General features: G+C 37.6%; 1 protein-coding gene across 2 annotated transcripts in view; it reads left to right on the top strand.

The window, feature by feature from the left end:
• The window catches only part of LOC149790194 (aprataxin-like), a 33357-nt gene that overhangs the window by 357 nt on the left and 12552 nt on the right, over positions 1-20448 (top strand). The window contains exons 1-3 of one of the 2 annotated variants that reach the window (XM_089972187.1): positions 944-1639; positions 8407-8525; positions 19291-19344. In XM_089972187.1, the coding sequence (XP_089828313.1) occupies positions 8428-8525; positions 19291-19344 (152 nt within the window). In that variant the 5' untranslated portion in view covers positions 944-1639; positions 8407-8427. Of the gene's footprint in view, positions 1-943; positions 1640-8406; positions 8526-19290; positions 19345-20448 lie in introns of those variants that run through there. The other variant, XM_089972186.1, reaches the window with a different exon arrangement.

The following is a 20448-nucleotide window of genomic DNA, read 5'->3' as shown; positions in this document are numbered from 1 at the left end:
TTAGTAAATTCATTCATTGATTTATAATTTCTAATCTGAATATGACCAGAGAGGACCTAACACTGTCATCACTGCCTTTCCTGCTTAATGGACTTTACATACTAACACTACGCCATGTTGCGTACGCAACGGGCAAGTTGATTTCCCCGGACAACATTGTGATTTAGTTTATCCTATTCGGTAATGCCTTAAATTACCATGCTGTTTAGAGTTTCCAGTTTTATCCTTTGCACACATGTACATGTAGTCGTACATGTTAGACCTCTATGTTGATATCATGTTTTGGGCATCTAGGTCTTAATGCCTAAATAACGGCGCTGTGTAGCTTGTTTTGATGTCAAGTAACATTGTAATGAAAGTAAAATTTTCTGGAATATTTCTCACAAATGGCAGCCAATGACGACACTGTTCTACAAAGTAAAGTCATAATGATTTAGTTGGACTTTACTTTGATGTCTTTTCTCTTATGAATTCAAATTCTCACAAAAGAGATGGACCTGTTTTCAAGTTTCATTGGCCTACATTTCAGTTGGCTGGAATGCGATGGAAGTCGGGAGTGCCGCAATCAGGTTAAGTTATAGTGTACTTCTTTAACAAAACGAATAAAAAATATATTAATATCAAAGAAAGATTTTAGATAGCTTTGTTTCATTCAGTATTCTTATCATTCTTTTCGGTATTTCTGGCTTCAATCCAGATCTCTGAAATATAGGCCAATGGAACTTGAAAACGTTCATTTGCTTGTGTATCATCTTTTACACTGAAAACTTCTGTTTGGAATGAAACGCATAGATGATAACAGTGTTAGGGTCCCATCCAGGCATAATCAGGTTTGAATTTATAAATCAATGAATGAACTAAATTCTGTACATCTTTTATCCTAATTTTGCTTTTCATCTTTTAAAGCGGTGGGAGGGGGTGCAAACAAACGGGGAGGTATATTCAGACTATAGTACAAAGAGTTCTACAATTACTTCTTAGATGTGGTACTAAGTTGTTCCTATGTATCAATGGAGTAGCTGGAGCTTTTTCAGCATATTGTCAGAATGTTTGAAGAGATTATGTACATATTGTTAGATATATAAAGTAGTATTATTATTTAATTGCACTAATTCTGAATTTCAATGTTGACGAGTAAAAAAGCATTCATATTTTTCATGTGAAATTTGTTTTGGATCGTCTGCCTTAGTATAATACGTTTTTGTTCGCACACACTTCATCATTTCATTCATCAATTTATAATTTCTAACCTGATTGTCACCAGGGTGTGACAGGCATTGTTAACCTAATGGCATTTAAAATCCAATGGGAGTTTCTTTAAAAAAGTAAGAGTAATGGCAGTACATTACCACAGCTCAGTCCCATGCATTAGTTGGTTCTCACTGTTACATGCTCGCTTGACAGTTTCTACACATTATTTGCCTTGGGGTGATGTTTCTTTCCATGCAGTGCAATCTGAGGTCAACAGCCACTGAATACGCAGTTTTTCTATTCTGACAGAGATTGACACTAAAAATTGTGAGTGTTCTAAAGGATTTCTATCCTGACAGGGATTGTCACTAAAAATTGTGAGTGTTCTAAAGGATTTAATGCCATGGATCAATAGAAGAGGGATTCTACTTACTGCCTGGATACAAAGGTTTGTCAAAATAAGTTGATTAAGTAGTAGTGAGCGCCCAATAATCAGAATGAATAACAAAGCTGATACTCCATCATTAATCATGTCTTCATACAGTTGTTCTATGCCTCCCATTATCTCAGAAAAGAAAATGGTAGAGAACATGTTGCTGGCTTACCCAAGGCAAGAGCAATGCATTATTACTATATTGCAAAACGTTTATATCCAGGAACTGACTAAAGCATATGACAGTTACTTAAACAAACCGTATCTTAACACAATTCTTCACCTGCAGTCAATCAAAGATTCTGTTACTCCGGTATGTGCCAGTTTTTACAGGTGAAATTTGTCCTTGTAATGGAATAAACTAAGACTGTTGATATTCATGTAAAATGTGCTTTGAACTTTTAAGTTATGAAAATTAACTTTCTCAAAATCAAAGGCTGTCAAAAGCCAATTTTTTGCATGCATCTTTAGTTCCATATCCTCACTGACTTTGATCATTGATTGACGACAGCTGCACAGCACCAGAAGAAGAGTTGGCTTGTCTCTTTGATTGATTCAGGTGACATAATGGTATATACATAAGGTATAATTTGGTCTTCCTAACATGCTAAAATAAATTATAGTTATGGCAGGAGCATCTTTGATAGCCAAGGTTCTGATACGATAACCCTATCTACACCTTGGCTGAACTTTCAGATATTTCAGTGCTATCCTGGCGACATCAATTGGATGTCATGAGTTGTCTCCCTTAGTATGTAATGCCAACTATACTGTAGTGTGTAACAGCAGTGAATTGTACATGGGCCAAAAATGGTGGAGGCAATTGGCTTCAGTTGATACCTTGTAAGTTTAGCATCAAAAGTATGACAACATACCAGAGAGAAGCCATTATCGATGTATTTGAGGTAAAGAATGTATTTTATACAAACACAGACCAGTAGTGGAAAATTGCTTATTTATGAGTTCATTCCAGTTGAGTGCTCCTCTTGACAAAATACCCTATCTACACCTTGGCTGAACTTTCAGATATTTCAGTGCTATCCTGGCGACATCAGTTGGATGTCATGAGTTGTCTCCCATAGTATGTAATGCCAACTATACTGTAGTGTGTAACAGCAGTGAATTGTACATGGGCTGAAAATGGTGGAGGTAATTGAATTCAGTTGATACCTTGTAAGTTTAGCTTCAAAAGTATGACAACATACCAGAGAGAAGCCATTATAGATGTATTTGAGGTAAAGAATGTATTTTATACAAACACAGACCAGTAGTGGAAAATTGCTTATTTATGAGTTCATTCCAGTTGTGTGCTCCGCTTTTCAAAGATGAGTTTGGAGTTCCTATGGTTATCAGATTACTTAAACATAGTAGTGGATTGCTGCTACAGCTTAACAAGTGAGGCCATTTTCATTATGCATTATCATTGGTTGCTGTCAAAACTTGAAGCCATTTAAAAAGATAAGCCTGCTCATCTTATGGTGCTGTTGTGTGTAGCTTATTGTTAATGCACAAAGGAATATAAATGAATGCACCCATATTTCTGATTCATAGATGTTAATGCAAATATATATTTCTTTTTTTCAAAATATATTAATAACCACATGTTTGTTTGCAGACTAGCTAGGTTTGGATTTTGCCACTTTCTATTTATGGTTGACTGTAAGTCATGTGATCTTATAAGCCATGCTGAAGTTCCAAATTTCATTCTAAGTCACTGAAATTAAATATTTCATATATTGCATGTAAATACATTAAATCATGCATTTACTTTATAAGTGAACTCTGAACTAAAGTTCTTAATTTTATGTGGATTATGTTAGCAATTGTCAGGGACGATAGTGGAATGGGATTATGTAGTCCAAGTTTCCACTGCTCTTCCCACCCCATTTTTGATATTTGGACATTTGTGTTGGGGTATGAGTTCAGAGCAAGTTGGCTATTGAAAAACAGAAATTTTCTGCCACCTGGAGAAAACCAGATTCATGAAGCACAGAGCACTTGTCAATGATGTTTTTGTTGGTATCGTGTGACTACTGCATTGGCATCTGGATTTCTCCAGGTTGCTGCAACAGCAACAGGTTTCTGGTCACTGTTCTCAGAATTAATATGTGGAGAATTAAGTATGCTTTTTTTTTTTTTTTTTTACAAATATGTGATTTCGATTTAATTTTCTTTTGTAGAACAACATTTCACATGGGTTTATTGTTGATATTGCATGACTATTGGACCTCTGATGTTATGGACATGGAGGGTTGCGAAATTTGTTTAGTCATGGTACTAGCAATGCAATTGGCAAGTACCAGGTAATTTTTATCAATGCTGTAGTTTTGTCTTGTCCAGTGGTCTTGCTAGGATTTTAAAACTAGGAGCCCCACCATCAAAAGTTGCAGTCCCTTCTTTCCTACAGAATCAACACTGACTTGAGTGCATCTATTTATAAATAGAGAGGTTTTCTTAATGTAATCATTCACTATAATATAGCTTCATTACAACAGTCCATTGATAGGATCGCAGATTTATGGTTTATTTATTTGTATACGTACTTGTAGTAATTTTAGGCAAATAAATAGTATCTGATTTGCTGTTTTTTCTCTCTCTGTATTTTCGCAAATACATGTCAAGTCAGAAAATAGCTTAGATCTTAAGATGCATCTCACAATTTCCACAACATAGCATTGTCCCATACGTTTCTGAACAATATGATTTGCATTGTAAAGTTAAATCTTTAATAAAATAATACCTAAGCTTTGGTTTCAATGATTTGTATATTTTTTCTGAATATATTTGCCAGATGATTTAAGAAAACAGACAATCTAATAAACTGTTATATCCCAGACTTAGCAAGGTCCGCCATTATTTTCCGTTAGGGCTACTGGTTCACTTACAGTTTCAAACTAATTTTATGACGAAATAGTGTATAAGAGGCAGTTAATATATATCCAGATCACCGATTCTGATCTTAAAACACATGTTTGTTTGTTTTATCATCAAAGGATAGCATGCAGGAAATTGATAGTTGCTACCTTACTCGAAAAACGGTTAATGGTCAGTCAGCTATAAAAACATAATGCTTGTGAATGGGCAAGAGTTTGTTTGTCAATGTAATTGATATAAAAATTAGGCCTAGCTACTGATGCCTTGATGAATACATTTCGCTACAACACTAGAACTAACCGGGCTAAGGCGAGGGTCATTTAAAAAAAATATGGTATGGTCAGTCAATGTACCTCTTATATAATCACAGGGCGAAGTCATTTTTGTTTTCCTAACAGAAGAAGGCAAAGTTTACATTTGTAGGCGACTTGTCACCCACTTACAAATGGCATTTTGTCTAAGTCTCAACATGTCTTGATTCTGAGGTCACGTGCAATGCTTATTCCCCTACATTTTGGAAATGAAGACAATAACGAAAGTTAAAGTTGTTTATTTGATGTACTTTTATAAATGACCACACATGCATCTCTGGGTCTTTCTGCCTCTGAATTCAATCACTTTAAATATCAGTACATTTTCCCAACTGGCCGCCAGTCGGTGTTTGAACTTGCCGCCCAGCTATTGCATCATGTTCTTTTTTGACGTACTCTTATAAAATGGCAACATGTATATACATCAAGGGGTCTTTCAGTCACTGAATTCTGTCATTGTAAATATCAGTACAGCTAATTGATCAACACATTTTCCCACAAAGCAGGTGGCTGAAGCAGGTCTGGCAAGTCTTTGAATTTTGCCACACACATATTACGTTCGTATGGAGGACTCCCATCTCAGTGATTTTCTGCGTACCAGAACAAAAATTGGTGTCCAAATACGCGTAATTAAGTGTTTCCGAGATCTCTGTTGTCTAAAAGCAGATGAAAGACATAGCAAATATTATTATTGCAATTTATGAGAAAATAAACGATTATATGCAAGTTATGGATTGACACATGTATGTTTAAGTTTGCTTGGCACGCTAGTAAGCTATTACCCTATGCTGCCAGTATGCTGTGGTGGTGAATTCCAACTTTTGTCAGTAAATGTCAACATATCTAAAATGGGGTTGGAAGGGTCAGAGAAAACTCAGTTTAGGGAATCAGTACTGTTGTTGTGTTGGTCGTGTCATTGTCTGTTATCAACACAGCTCCTGTAATGGTTATTTTTTTCTCATAAGTATTACATACAGCATAAGTTTTCCCTTCTTGATGCAAGTGATAAACCGTACAGTATGATATTGGCAGATTAGCATTTGTACTGGTAATATTATTTCTTTGTAGTGACTTTTTCTGTCAGTGCTGGTACAAAGTACTGTTAGCTGTGAAACTATAGTGAAATCTCTTTCATGTCAGGGGGGCCCTGAGCGGCCGAGTGGTCTAAAGCGCTCACCATTCCGGATCACTGCCATCTCACCTTTGTCTGCGTGGGTTTGAGTCCAAGGCTCGGCTAACGTGGGTACGTGGTAAAGCCTGCCAGTAGCTTCACGTGGGTCGATGGTTCTTCTCTGGGTTTTCCAGGATTCTTCCTCCACCAGTTATACTGGCCGCAATGTATAGCCTATCTTGTGCTGAAAAATGGCGTTAAACCCTAGAACAACAACTTTCCTGTCAGAAAAATAACAATGATAGTGAAGAACTTGTTGTCAAATCATCATCATCAGCAGCTGAGTAAAATTATATATCAGTTGAGTCTATACCAACATGAAATTGGGCTCGATCCATGGTTGGTGGCTTCATGAGAGAGAAAGACAGATTGCCATATGTTTTTTCTCTATTTCAGGATTCCAAAATCATACTGAAAATAAGATTTCCTTGCCATATCATTTAAGGGTTGGGTTAATTGATATGCTTGGGCTGATCAAATCCAATTGCCTTCATCCTTTAATCTTCCTTTTCAAAGTACGAAACAGGCACTGATTTTCATGCCTTAATAGATTTATCTACTTTTGTCAGGCTGTTTATGTCATCCAGGCCAACTGGCTGCTTGAATCTACCTCTACCTTTATCCATTTGCATCCTGTGGTGACTCTTTCAGACATTCTGTATTTGTCATACTTACATATATACCTGTTTTATGTGCATGCATTCTGTTACCCTTGATTACATATCAGGCAAAGGGATTGAATTCTTTGCCATTCGAAACACTTTAAAAAAAATCCTGTATGAGTAATTGGCAGTGTTTTAAACTGTACAAATCTATGGTCTTAATTTGTAACAGAAGGAATCAAACTCCAAAAATTTAGTCACATGATTAAATAGTTTATTTCCTGGGAATACAAAATGAAAATTCAAAAGGTACAGTATTGTGAATTAAATCCCAAATAATCGTAAATGTCCTATCATAAAAACAAATTTATAGAATGTTTTGACTGAATGTTTTGATGTATCAGCATGATATAATCCAAAATGTCTTTGAATGAGTCAACAATAATCCCAAAGTAGTAATTTAGTTGAAACATTGAGTGAGCTTTTTGTAATACCAGTGAATAAGTTGTATAAATAATTCCTCTCAAATTATATCTGAATGCAAATGCAAACCATGATTATAGATTCCCAAAGACTGATACTTTAAGCAGGAATGAATAATTGTTTACCTTATGTCCTTAATATGCACCATACATTGCCTAGGTCCCAATAGTATTTTCTGAAAAATCAATGGAAATTTCCTCTAATTCTAAAGCAAGGTGGTTAGGCCATGAACTTAAATTTTAGTAAACATCTTGTTTACCTCATAAAAGCATGATGAAAGTCAGGTAGGCAAAACGTGACAAAAGTCAGGTACACAATACAAAATTAAATATACATTACAAAATGCCCTTGTTATTGTGTTTAACCAACCTAGATACTCACAAGAAGATCACCCTTTGATTTTAAGCCAGCAAGTCAATGCATAGGTATGTCACTGCCATGTACTCAGATTATCATGTCTGTAGAGTTTGTGTATGTTCATGGTGTGTTGTGTCATCTCACTCTTAAGCTCTACCTACAGCTGATTGGACTGGTTGACTATAAAAGTATTTTTCAGTCTATTCTTTCAAGAAAGAAAGCTGAGGAAAGATGCACTTTTTTCTTCTTAAATTTTGATAAAACATATGATTAGTTTTGTTTTCCATGCAGATTTTAGTAGAAAACATCGCCCTGTAACTGACCAGTCAGACCAGTCAATTTTACATGTAGCTATGAGCAGAGCTTACATACATACATCATGGAATTCAGATTACCCACTCTGTAAAGTGGATGTGGATTCAGGGATTGCGTTTCCACTGAGCTTGTATAATTACACCAAGCCGAATGGACATCCACCCAATCTAGTGGAAATCCATCACAAATTATATTGCAGCTGTTGCTGGCAATGTTATTGCCTTTGCCATGCAAGTTGAGATGTAAAGATGGGAGAAAGCCCAATGCAATATACCCGACCATGACAGTGACAATTTCATACTAATGGAAACTGTACAGTAGTAGCATTTTGGCACTTATCAGTGACCTATCTAGGGATATGTATCAACAAAAGTGCATAACATAGAAAGATATACCAAGTCATATGTTTCTAGGATATTCTTCTATGTACTTAACAGTGTATTATCAGAAAAATGTGTCTGTTAGCATACAGTCATGCAGAAAATTGCATACTGTTCCAGTGTTTCACTTTGCGAGAGGGATAACACTTTTATTGCAATACTGTAAGTGTCAGAGGAAAATATGATAGTACAGTGCAGACTACAAAGTTACGGTGGCAATTTAATTATCAGTATTTTTTTTTAAAATTAAAAATATGAGGCATTAACGAGATGATTGTTTATTTTGCAGGCAAAGTTCCACTTTTTGGTAATGCCAAAAGTCAACATTCCCAACCTGAAGAGTTTGAAGAGTGAACATTTAGTGTTACTGAAACATATGGAGACCAAAGGAAAAGAGATTGCACAGAGGTAAGGTTTCATGACTGTATAGAGGTAAGAATTCATAACTGTACAAAGGTAAGAATTCATGACTGTATAGAGGTAAGAATTCATGACTGTACAGAGATAAGATTTCATGATTGTACAGAGGTAAGGTTTCATGACTGTATAGAGGTAAGAATTCATGACTGTACAGAGATAAGATTTCATGATTGTACAGGGGCAAGCTTTCATGACTGTATAGAGGTAAGAATTCATGACTGTACAGAGATAAGATTTCATGATTGTACAGAGGTAAGGTTTCATGACTGTATAGAGGTAAGAATTCATGACTGTACAGAGGTAAGAATTCATGACTGTACAGAGATAAGATTTCATGATTGTACAGGGGCAAGATTTCATGACTGTACAGAGATAAGATTTCATGATTGTACAGAGATAAGAGTTCATGACTGTACAAAGGTATGATTTCATGACTGTACAGAGTTAAGAGTTCATGATTGTACAGAGTTATGAGTTCATGATTGTACAGAGGTAGGGTTTCATGACTGTATAGAGGTAAGAATTCATGACTGTACAGAGGAAAGATTTAATGACTGTACATAGTTAAGAGTTCATGATTGTACAGAGGTAAGATTTCATGACTGTACAGACATATGATTTGCTGATTACAATGAGGTATTCTTTGCTTCATGTCTTGGGGCCAGATAGTGCTGCATCACAAATAATTTTTATTTTTTTTGCCGATGAGGAATGCCATAGTTGGTTGAAGTAAAAGCTTTTGCTATTTAATGAAATGAATATGAGGTATTACTGCTTTTTAACTAACTGGATTGCCATTCCCAGATTTTTGAAAAACCCAACCACTTGATTTTGCAGAATATACTTCAGTAAGCAAAAGGGTATAAGAGTACGTTTGCATGAATAAACAGAGCCCCGACTCAGATTCCACAAGCCCAGACTCTGATTCCTCATGTCCTGAATTAGATTCCAAAAACTCTGACTCAGTCCTGACCCCCAATATCATGTGCCCAAAAAGAGCCCTATTTTTTACTATTATCTTTCACATGATTTTGCAATTGCTGTACTTTATATATGAAATAAAATAATATTCAATGAACATGAATATTTATTTAGATCTCAAAATATTAACATAAAACCAAGTTTTCCTCCAGGTCCAGATGTCAGCCATTGTTCATTTGCACTATCAAGCAGTATTGATGTTCATTATCATCAGAAGTGCCATGCTTTATGCGGTTTTTCTATACACATTTGATGTTGTTCATGTTTAGGGCATCCTCCTCTGATGTGGAAGGTTGTGGGTTTGAACCCCAGCAGAGTCATACCAAAGACTTATTACAATGATCCTAGCATGACCCATAGCATTAAGAGGTTAGTGTTAGAACAGTTCAGCCTGGTGTCAGGATAATGTGGCTGGGTGGGACATGATGCTACATGTGTGTGGCATGATGCCCCAGTGCTAGACATCATTATAAACTGACATACCGAAGACATCATAGTGATATGACTGAAAAATTGCTAAAGCTAAGTTAACAATCAAAATCACATACACACATTTTTCATAATTCTGAAATTTCTTTCACATTTGGCTGTAGAGGGGTTCACAACAAACATTATTTCCAACAACTTAACAATTGCACTATTTTCTGGAACTCGTAATGATTATGACCTACACCTCTGCTTGTGGGATCGCATAATTTTTGTGCAGCTTCAGCTTTTAGTAACAGGTGTCTCAGCCAGGTCAATATTTAATAAGAGACAGGCATCACAACTAAGTCAATATTTAATAAGAAATGGGAATCACAACCATATCAGTATTTAATAAAAGACAGGTGTCACAACCTTGTCAATATTTAATAAGAAACGGGAATCACAACCATGCCAATATTTAATAAGAAATAGAAATAACAGCCACATCAATATATAATCAGAAATGGGAATCACAACCATGTCAATAAAAAAAAGGAGACAGGCATCATAAACATGTCAGTATTTAATAAGAAATGGGAATCACAACCATGTCAATACTTAATAAGAGACAGGTGGCATAACCATGTCAATATTAAATAAGAAATGGGAATCACAACTATGTCAATATATAATAAGAGACAGGCATCATAACCAGGTCAGTATTTAATAAGAAATGGGAATCACAACCATGTCAATATTTAATAAGAAATGGGAATCACAACTATGTCAATATTTAATAAGAAATGGGAACCACAGCAATATCAATGTTTAATAAGAAATGTGTGTGTGTGTGTGATTTGGATTTTTAACGTAGTTTTAACAATTTTTCAGTCATATCGCTACGATGTCTGCAGCGTGGCAGTTTATAATGATGTCTAGCACTGGGGCATCATGCCACACAGATGTAACATGATGTCCCCCCCCTTTCACATTATCATGACACCAGGCTGACCAGTCCTAACACTAACCTCTTAATTTTGAGCGCCGAGCGAGGCAGCTGTTAGTACCATTTTTGTAAGTCTTTGGTATGACTCATCTGGGGATTGAACCTACGACCTCCCGCATCCAAGGCGGATGCTCTAACCACTAGGCTACCGGAGTGGTCAGGAAATGGGAATCACAACCATGTCAATATATAATAAGAGACAGGCATCATAACCATGTCAATATTTATTAAGAAATGGGAATCACAACCATGTCAATATTTAATAAGAAATGGGAATCACAACCATGTCAGTATATAATGAGAAATTGGAATCACAACCATGCAAATATTTAATAAGAGAAAGGCATCACAACCATGTCAGTATTTAATAAGAAATGGGAATCACAACCATGTCAATATATAATAAGAAATGGGAATCACAACTGTGTCAATAATTAGTAAGAGACAGGCATCACAAACCTGTCAGTTTGTGTCCAGTATCTCTCAGAATTTTTAGTGCTGTGATTCACATAATTAACAAATGATGTCATACAAATTACTTCATATTAAAAAATAATGTCCTTTCGATCTCTGCAGTAACTGAGGAAGAGTTGATATTTACAAAGTAGATATCCTTAATTTTTGCCATTTCGTTTCTTAAAGTTAAATGCCCATTTATCCTGTAGGCATATTAGAGTTGATAGATAATTGTCATTTAAATTGTAAATGTCTACTACCAGTAAGATGATGATATATAGAAGTAGACGTTGGACTGCTTGAGGATGTTCCACCTCCTTTACCCATGTAGTAATGACTATGGCAACTTTTATTTAGTATTTAAAGCCACCTGTTTATGGGTCATCTTATGAATTATATGACCAAAGGGATTTTAGTGGTGTGTATAGTGCAGACTGACATGCAGCCTTGATGTGCCCCAATTTGTTGCATTTAAAGCACCTTGCATTTTGAAATCTACAATCGGATTCTTTATGGCAATACTCACCACATAAGTGTGGGTCGGTGGTTCTTTCTGGGGTTTTCATGGGTTCTTCCAGCATTAATACTGGCCGCCATGTATAGCCTATCATGTGCTGAAAAATGGCGTTAAACCCTACAACAACAACCACATAAGTAACATGGGTGTTTTGTTTCTCTTGAATCCCCAGTGGTTTCAGCCTTTTTTGCTGTTTCCTTCTGCAGGGTGTTAAGAGAATTATTGTTAGGCTTCAGTTGTTGAATTTCAGCTCTTAAGTTCAAAATCTCTCCCTCCAGTTTTTGGGAATTCAATGCCTCTGCCAGATGAGTCATGCTTCCATACTTTGCTATATCTTCCATCGTTTTTGCCTCCTTTACCAAGATGAATGAGCGAACGCTTGGATCCAGTCCATTTATAGCTATGTCAGGAATTACCGAAGTCAATTTCCACATGTCATTCTCCTTTGATTTTACTTTCTCAAGATAACTGAGCACAGAGTCACTTCCTTGTACCACCAAATAAAGATCTCTCATTCTGCTGTATTGTGAGACCTCTGATGGGAAGAACCTTTCTTTAAACTTTTGCGACAGTGCTGTATAATCAGCCTGCACATACTCTTGGAGTGAATAAAACCAGATTTCAGTTTCCCCAGTTAGTCTTAATGCCAGGTATGGTGTTTTTACTTCCTCATTTAGTCGTTTGATTTTGCAAAACTTTTCAATTTTGAATGCCACACTTTGGCACTGTCCTGGTCCCCAGAGATGGCTGGTATTGTTTTCTTCAGTTCCAGCTGAGCTAAAAGGTCAGCTACCCCAGACTATTCTCCACCATGTCTAACCCATTAGGTGCAGTCTGTCTGACCTCTTGGGTCAGTCTGTTGACTTTGGGGTGTGGCAGGGACCAGGTGTATACTAACTAAAACACTAAGTCATATTGTAATCTACCAAAATACACAATAGTGTATCACTCCATTATGTCTGTTAGGTATCCTTTCTCTTAACTCCCCATCTTGTATATCTCTGTCTGATTCTTATTTCCAACTACATCTTATCTCTGCTGTCCATTTTTCTTTCTCTGCCCTCTTTCTACCACCAAAAGTATTGTACCCAGATCTGCTGAGGTGGGGAAAAATGCAAAGCATAAAGGTAAAGGAAATATGGGGAATACTAGTACCTTTGATAGGAGCATGATAAATATTAAAATAGGAAGACAAGTATTTCAGGCTCGAATAGATACAGGTGTGCAGGATATGTCATGCATTGCAGAGAGGGCATACAGACACTCAGGGTTAGCTAGTGAATATTCTTTGTAAAATTCACATTTGGTAAAATTTTCGGGGTGCTGATGGAAACGGTACTTTTACTAAAGGCCACTTAAGGTTGGTACAAAAGTTTCAAGTCATCGAAAACCTCATTTACTCAGTCATATAAGGCACAGATTTCTTGCAAACCAAAAAGCAAAGATAGATTATGTTAATAACTGCATAGAGTTACAGGGTGGTATGTCAGTGGTGGGAATGTCACAGAAAAGCAGACAACTCTGGCAAGGTTAGCATGCAGTATAGCTGTATTACTAAGGTCTGTAACAACTGTTCAAGTTAAAATAGGATCAAAGGCAAGAGCAGGCACTAATTTGTTAGAACCAATCTACCAGCAAATTCACTATTGTAGGATCTAGGTGCTTAATGGAAGTGAAATTTACTACCTATCAAATACTAAATCCAACAAATCCAGAGATTAAACTGAAGCATAATCAGCCATTGGCCTTGGTAAAAGAAGTAAAGCCAGAGGCTGTACTTAGTGATCTCTCTGAGAAATTAAACACTCAAAGAAATGTTAGCTCATGATATAACAGAAGAGGCCAATACCCCATGGTACTGGTAAAGGAACCAAATGGGGAATTCGGGTTTGCAGTTGATTATCAGTTGATTATCGGGCATTAAACAAAGATACAAAACCAATGAGCTTCCCTATACCTCGGTTTTGATGATATTGCAGATGTAATTGGACAGTCAAAGGTTAAATTGTACTCCAGTCTTGATTTGAAACAGGGCTTTTGGCAGATACCTCTCTCAGTCCTTTTGCTTTTTCTATGGTCATGACAAGAGGTTTTACGAGATTTAAACTGGAAGTTCGCTCTAGTCTATATTGATGATGTTCTGCGTTTCAGCAAGAATTTTTATGAACACTTGGAGCATCTGAATTTGGTGTTTGATAGACTTCGGAAGGCCAACTTGCACCTGAACCCTACAAAATGCAATTTTGCTGTCTCTCAAGTAAAATACCTTGACCATATTTTCTCTAAAGAAGGCATTGCTGTAGATCAGGAAAAGGTGAAGGTTATTTCTGAGTTTCCCCTGCCCAAATCACAGCATAATGTGAGATCATTTTTAGGCCTGTATAATTACTGGCACAGATTTGTAAAGGAGTTTGCTAGCATTGCTGCACCCTTAAATGGGCTCCTACAAAAGGAGGCCAAATTTTTCTGAACTGAAGAATGTAATAACTCCTTTAAAACTCTTAAGGCTGCCTTGACCAGAGCCCCCATTTTGTGTTACCTTGATTTTAAGAAGGAATTTACCCTATACACAGATGCAGGCAACATAGGTATTGGCTATAGTTTAGGACAGAACTAGTGTGTAATTTGGATATAAACAGTAGATTACAATATAACTTAGTGTCTTGGTTAGTATGCTTCTGGTCCCCGCCTCACCCCAAAGTCAACAGACTGACACAATAGGTCAGACAAACCACACCTAGTAGGTTAGACGTGGTGGAGAATCGGGGTAAGGCGGGGACCAGGGGTATACTAACTAAAACACTTAAGTCATGCTGTACACTAAGAGACAGCTCTCTTCCCCCAGATCATACCATAACTAAATGGTGCTGAAACAGCAGAAATATGTCATGATGCTGACCTGTTTAACCAGATTTGTCAAAGCCTTCCAGAAACCCCCAAAACTGTACTTGCTATTGATGTGTTCTCACACCCAACTTACATTAGTTTATATTATGCTGACCTAGTTACCCAGATTTATCATTGCTTCCCTCTCATCTGTCTCTGAAATTCCCACATTCACACACCCATCATATTACTAGTTGGAAACCTGATATTGGTATTACTATTTATTTTACTTGTATCATAATTTTATAAGAATATCTTAAACATGTACACAAATTACAATATTATACCTTAAATATTCTTATATTATGAGAGACAGACTATATATGGAAAAACAAAGCATTAATAATAACACTACACTTTGAATATATTAATTTATTCAAGATTTTAGAAATTGTTTTCTCTTTTAAAAAGTGTGATCAAGAAAGGAAGATTAGATTTCATTCCCATTAGTATTTTGACTCTATGTAAGTGAGTAGCATTTGTTTCTTTTCTAGGATAAGATGGATACATTGCTCAGAGAAAGTTTGATCTTAAATCCAGTAGAATCGACAGATCATATGTTGAGTGGTGTAGTGCGTGTGGCTGTAGTCGCACCCTGCTGCTCACGAGGGCATGGTCGGAGTTGCAGTCTGCACTGTGGTAGGTTCTGGTGGTGAGGATGCTGTTAAGGGCAGAGCGCCTGGTGATGACCAAGTCGAGTTGGTGCCAGCAGTGAGACCTGGGGTGTTTCCATGACACTTTGTGTTGTGGCTTACACTTGAATAAGGTGTTTGTGACACACAGGCCATGGTAGGTGCACAGCACCAGCAGTCTCTGACCATTTTCGTTGGTCTTTCCAGTGCCATGATATCTGAGGCAGATAGGCCATGACTCATGGTCCGCACCTACTCTGGCATTAAGGTCGTAGAGGAGGAATAGTAGTTTGTGTTTGGGGCATCCTTTGATCTGTTCATCCAGCTGCCCATAGAACTGATCCTTTCTGTCTTCTGAAGACGTGAGGGTGGGGGCATAGACACTGATGATGTTGACAGGACCTGCAGCAGTGGTGAGGCGGATGGACAAGAGACGGTCAGTGCCCCCTGTGGGAGGTTCAACCGAGGCCAGGAGATTGTTTTTGATGGCAAAGCCCACTCTGTGCTGGCAGGGCTCCTTAGGTTCTTGACCCTTCCAGAAGAAGGTGTAGTTTTTCTCTCTGAGGGAGCCACGAGAGGCAAGCCTGGTTTTCTGGAGGGAAGCTATGCTGATATTTAATCGGGTGAGTTCTCTATCGATGATGGCTGTCTTCCTGGTGACGTCCACTTGCCTGAGGTCGTCTGAGATGCCTGTACACATGGTGCGCACATTCCAGCTTGCAAATCGAAGAGCTGGAGTCTTTATTGGTTTCTTTTGTCTGGTGTAGAATTTCCATCTGCTTGTCATGCTGAGCAACACACTGAGCTCCAGACACCCACTGGAGCAGGCAGGTGATGGCGGGTCAACACCTTATTGACAGGGGGCTACCTGGCTTGAGGCAGGCGGTGGTCGGCCAGTGGGACATGCTGATCCCTCCCACCATTCAAGCTGACCCATGGCACCCCTTCCCTACACCAATCGGGTGGGACTTATAACCAGTAAAATGTCAGCTTCCATGTTGTTTCCTCACTCAATAGCTGGACTGGAGTGACCTCTCCAGGGTGCAAGTTTGTATGTGGAGTATGGAGATCCTGGGCTGCCCAGACGTCAGGATACTGCTCTCATTCTTGTTGGTGGTGTCCAAGGGAATGCTGAGCATGACATTTGGCACCAGTTTGATGCAGAAGCTGCCGGAAGGAAGTCGTAGTCGACACCCAGCCACCTTGGGGGCTCCACCCTGGATTTTCTGTCTGGGTTTACTCCCATAGCCTTTCCTTCTCCCGAAGATATCCACAAGGTAGTAGAGCCATCATCCAATGGATTTTTGAATCAGATTTTCCTTCTCCTAGACGAACTACCTGACATGGCTAACAAGCTTCATCTGCCCGGGTTTGGAGTCATAGTTTCCCATCTGTTAGACTGGCTGCCTGCCAAGGCTAACAAGCCCAGTCTGCCCATCCAGTTATACTGCTGGGCACTCTGTCGCGCCACACAGCAGGCTCTGTGAAAACAGCGGGCCCCGCATGAAGGTGCTGCTGTGCACACAGTAGTGCAGGAGAGGCCATATGCAGGTAACCTCCTGCCCAGCAGAGCGAGACAGTGGTCCTGCGGTGATCACTATTCCTGGAAAGGAGAGGCTATGAGATATGCTTCACTTTCCATTGGCAAGCGGGACGTCAGGTCCAGGCCTCGCACACCCACCCACCCCCCGTATTAAGGTTTAGCCTTCAAAATTATTTATGAGTGTGAGTTGAACTTTTGTGGTTGTAATTTAGTTAGGCAGAAATATAAACTGTGACATGTTAAAGTCTGTCATATTTAAATGTTATGTTAATTTCTCAAAGAACTGTTTTGGTACTGTTTTGCAAATGTTTTGAATTATTTTCAAACATCTAATAAAATTTGGTGTTGAGTTACCATTTTTCACATCTTAATTGCGAACCCTGATTATACCAAGTTGCCAATCAAAGAGTGTAGGGTTTTTGATGATGATGAAACTAACCTTTAGTTATATCACTCTGTGAAGATGTGTTGACTTTGCGCATATAATATATGATCTTTGTACTTTGGTATATGAGAATTCTTTAACTTGGTTTTGTAAAAATGTTTTGTAATTTTGGTCCATTTTTGGCAAGAGTTTTCTCAGCACCAAAAATCGGAATATTTGTGGAACACAGGTGAAAAGTGGAACTTTTCAGTTACCCTGTATGTTATTAACATATTGCAATTATGATTGGACACAATTCAATTATGTAGTTTCAAATAAATAACTTATTTAAGGACAGTAAGAATACAAATACAATGATAAGTGAATAATATAGAGTAATGTTAAAAATAATAGTGAATAACCTAAGTATTGCCATATGATCAATGACAAATACATAACATTCTTTGGTAGCAAACAGTGTAGTTCTTGATGTAGTACATATAAGGCAGCAAATAGCAGTGTAGTTCTTGAGGTAGTACATATAAGGCAGCAAATAGCAGTGTAGTTCATGAGGTAGTACATATAAGGTAGCAAATAGCAGTGTAGTTCTTAAGGTAGTACATATAAGGCAGCAAATAGCAGTGTAGTTCATGAGGTAGTACATATAAGGTAGCAAATAGCAGTGTAGTTCTTGAGGTAGTACATATAAGGCAGCAAATAGCAGTGTAGTTCTTGAGGTAGTACATATAAGGCAGCAAATAGCAGTGTAGTTCATGAGGTAGTACATATAAGGTAGCAAATAGCAGTGTAGTTCTTGAGGTAGTACATATAAGGCAGCAAATAGCAGTGTAGTTCATGAGGTAGTACATATAAGGTAGCAAATAGCAGTGTAGTTCACGAGGTAGTACATATAAGGTAGCATGTATCAGTGTGTGTGTTTTGGATTTTTAACATAGCTTTAACAATTTTTCAGTCATATCGCTACAATGTCATCTGTGTGACAGTTTAAAGTGACGTCTAGCACTATGGCATCATGCCGCAGACATGTAGCATGATGCTCCACCCAGTCTCTTTATCCTAACACCAGGGTGACCAGTCCTGTCACTAACCTCATCCCACCCAGTCACATTATCTTGACACAAGGCCGACCAGTCCTGGCACTAACCTGATAAAGATGAGCGCCAAGCGAGGCAGCTGCTAGTACCATTTTTATAAGTCGTTGGTATGATTCTGCTGGGGTTCAAACCCATGACCTCCCACATCCAGGGTGGATGCTCTAACCACTAGGACACCAGATTGGTCATATAGCAGTGTAGTTCATGAGGTAGTACATATTATAGAGTGCATTGTGTATGTTGGTAGATACCATATCACATGTAATTTGTGTTCTTCTATGAACGTCCATGGGGTGTGGTATTTCTAGTAAGTGTTTCAGTGTAAAGGCTGGGATGGTGCCTTTTTTATTCATGCCTAAAGTTTGGAAGTATTTCAAGGAAGAAATGCAATGTAGGGAGAAGATAGTATTGCGAATTAGGAATTTGTAGATGAAATATGGTCTTGTACTGCAATGAAACCACATGGCACAGCATTAAATATGGTCTCGAACTGCAATGAACCACATGGCATTGCATCATATCCTCATCTAAGATTCGTATTGTCCTAAAAAATTACGAGTCATATTTTTGACATAGCATTATAAAATGCTTTAGATGTATTAAAAGTAAAAGTATGTAGCAATCAATAAAATGACTGTGCCTTTGGAGGTACAAGAAATCATTGTTTTTTTATAGCCTGATCATCATATTCACCTAGTTTGTACAGTAATAATAGAACATTATTGAACAGTTAATATGTGAATATTTATTTTGAACATATCGGTAAATTAATAATAGTACCATACTGGACACTTGACATGCAACTATCCATGTTAAAAATACATGTGTTTCCTAACTATTTTCAGATTTGACAGTAGGAGACAGTTCAGATTTGGATATCATGCAGTCCCAAGCATGAGGTAATTGGTAAATTCAGGTCTGAGTTTAGAAACCAGCTCAGTACTATATGGCCAGTACTTTTTATCACTGAGTCAGCTAATATTTTGAACAAGGTCGTTGTTTCATATGCATTTTTAAGAAATTTAAGCATCAGAAGCAATTCAAATATTGTCATATATTTTATGAGTTCTGTTAAATTCCACAGAATTCCACATATAAATCTATTTAAAAAATCAAAGGCATTTATGGGTTTCTGGCCATTATCTTCACATCTTGATCAGTTTTCCTAGAGTTATGTAAGATATGATTCCGTTAGTCAGTGATCCAGGAATTAAGTAGGATATGTGCCCATATGTCAGTGATCCTGTCATGTTAAGATATAGATCAATGATAACCTGCCATTTTGTTGTGATTGTTTCATGTGACAAAATAGGTACACTTGTGTAATGTTTTCTTGTTGAGTAGTATATACTATCTGGAACCTGACAATGAAACTTAGGGTTAGAAGTGCATGCATTTTTAAGTGATGATTATTCTCCCATACCTGATAATAAGTTTGTCTTTACTTTACTGCTTTTAGCATTTTTTTTTCAGTGAAGAAGTACTTTTAATGCAATTAGAGCCCACCAGCTTCTTTTCAAAAATAGGAAAGCTTGTAGGGATTATTACAATTTAAATACAGGACAAAAACAGGAAGGCTTTGAGGGATTATTACCTTTTTAAACACAGTACAAAAACATCATTATTTTTGATGAGCATTATTTAAGATATGCATCTGTTTATTCATCTATACACACATGCTTATCTAGAAGTCATACTTTTTTGGAGCAAAAATAATATCTAACAGACCATTCTGGCCAAAAAAATTCTGGAGAACCAGTAGCTTCCTACCTTGGCTCACTTTGCTGGCTAGTAGCTTACAACCTTGGGTGGCCTTATTGTCCAGTAGCTTCCTACCTTGGCTTGCTTTGCTGGCTAGTAGCTTACAACCTTTGGTGTCCTTGTTGTTGAGTAGCTTCCTACCTTGGCTTGCTTTGCTGGCTAGTAGCTTACAACCTTGGGTGTCCTTGTTGTCGAGTAGCTTCCTACCTTGGCTTGCTTTGCTGGCTAGTAGCTTACAACCA

Source organism: Sinohyriopsis cumingii, chromosome 10 (assembly GCF_028554795.1).
Source record: "Sinohyriopsis cumingii isolate HCF-2022 chromosome 10, ASM2855479v2, whole genome shotgun sequence".
NCBI lineage: Eukaryota > Metazoa > Mollusca > Bivalvia > Unionida > Unionidae > Sinohyriopsis > Sinohyriopsis cumingii.
This window is presented reverse-complemented; position numbering and strand designations above follow the sequence as displayed.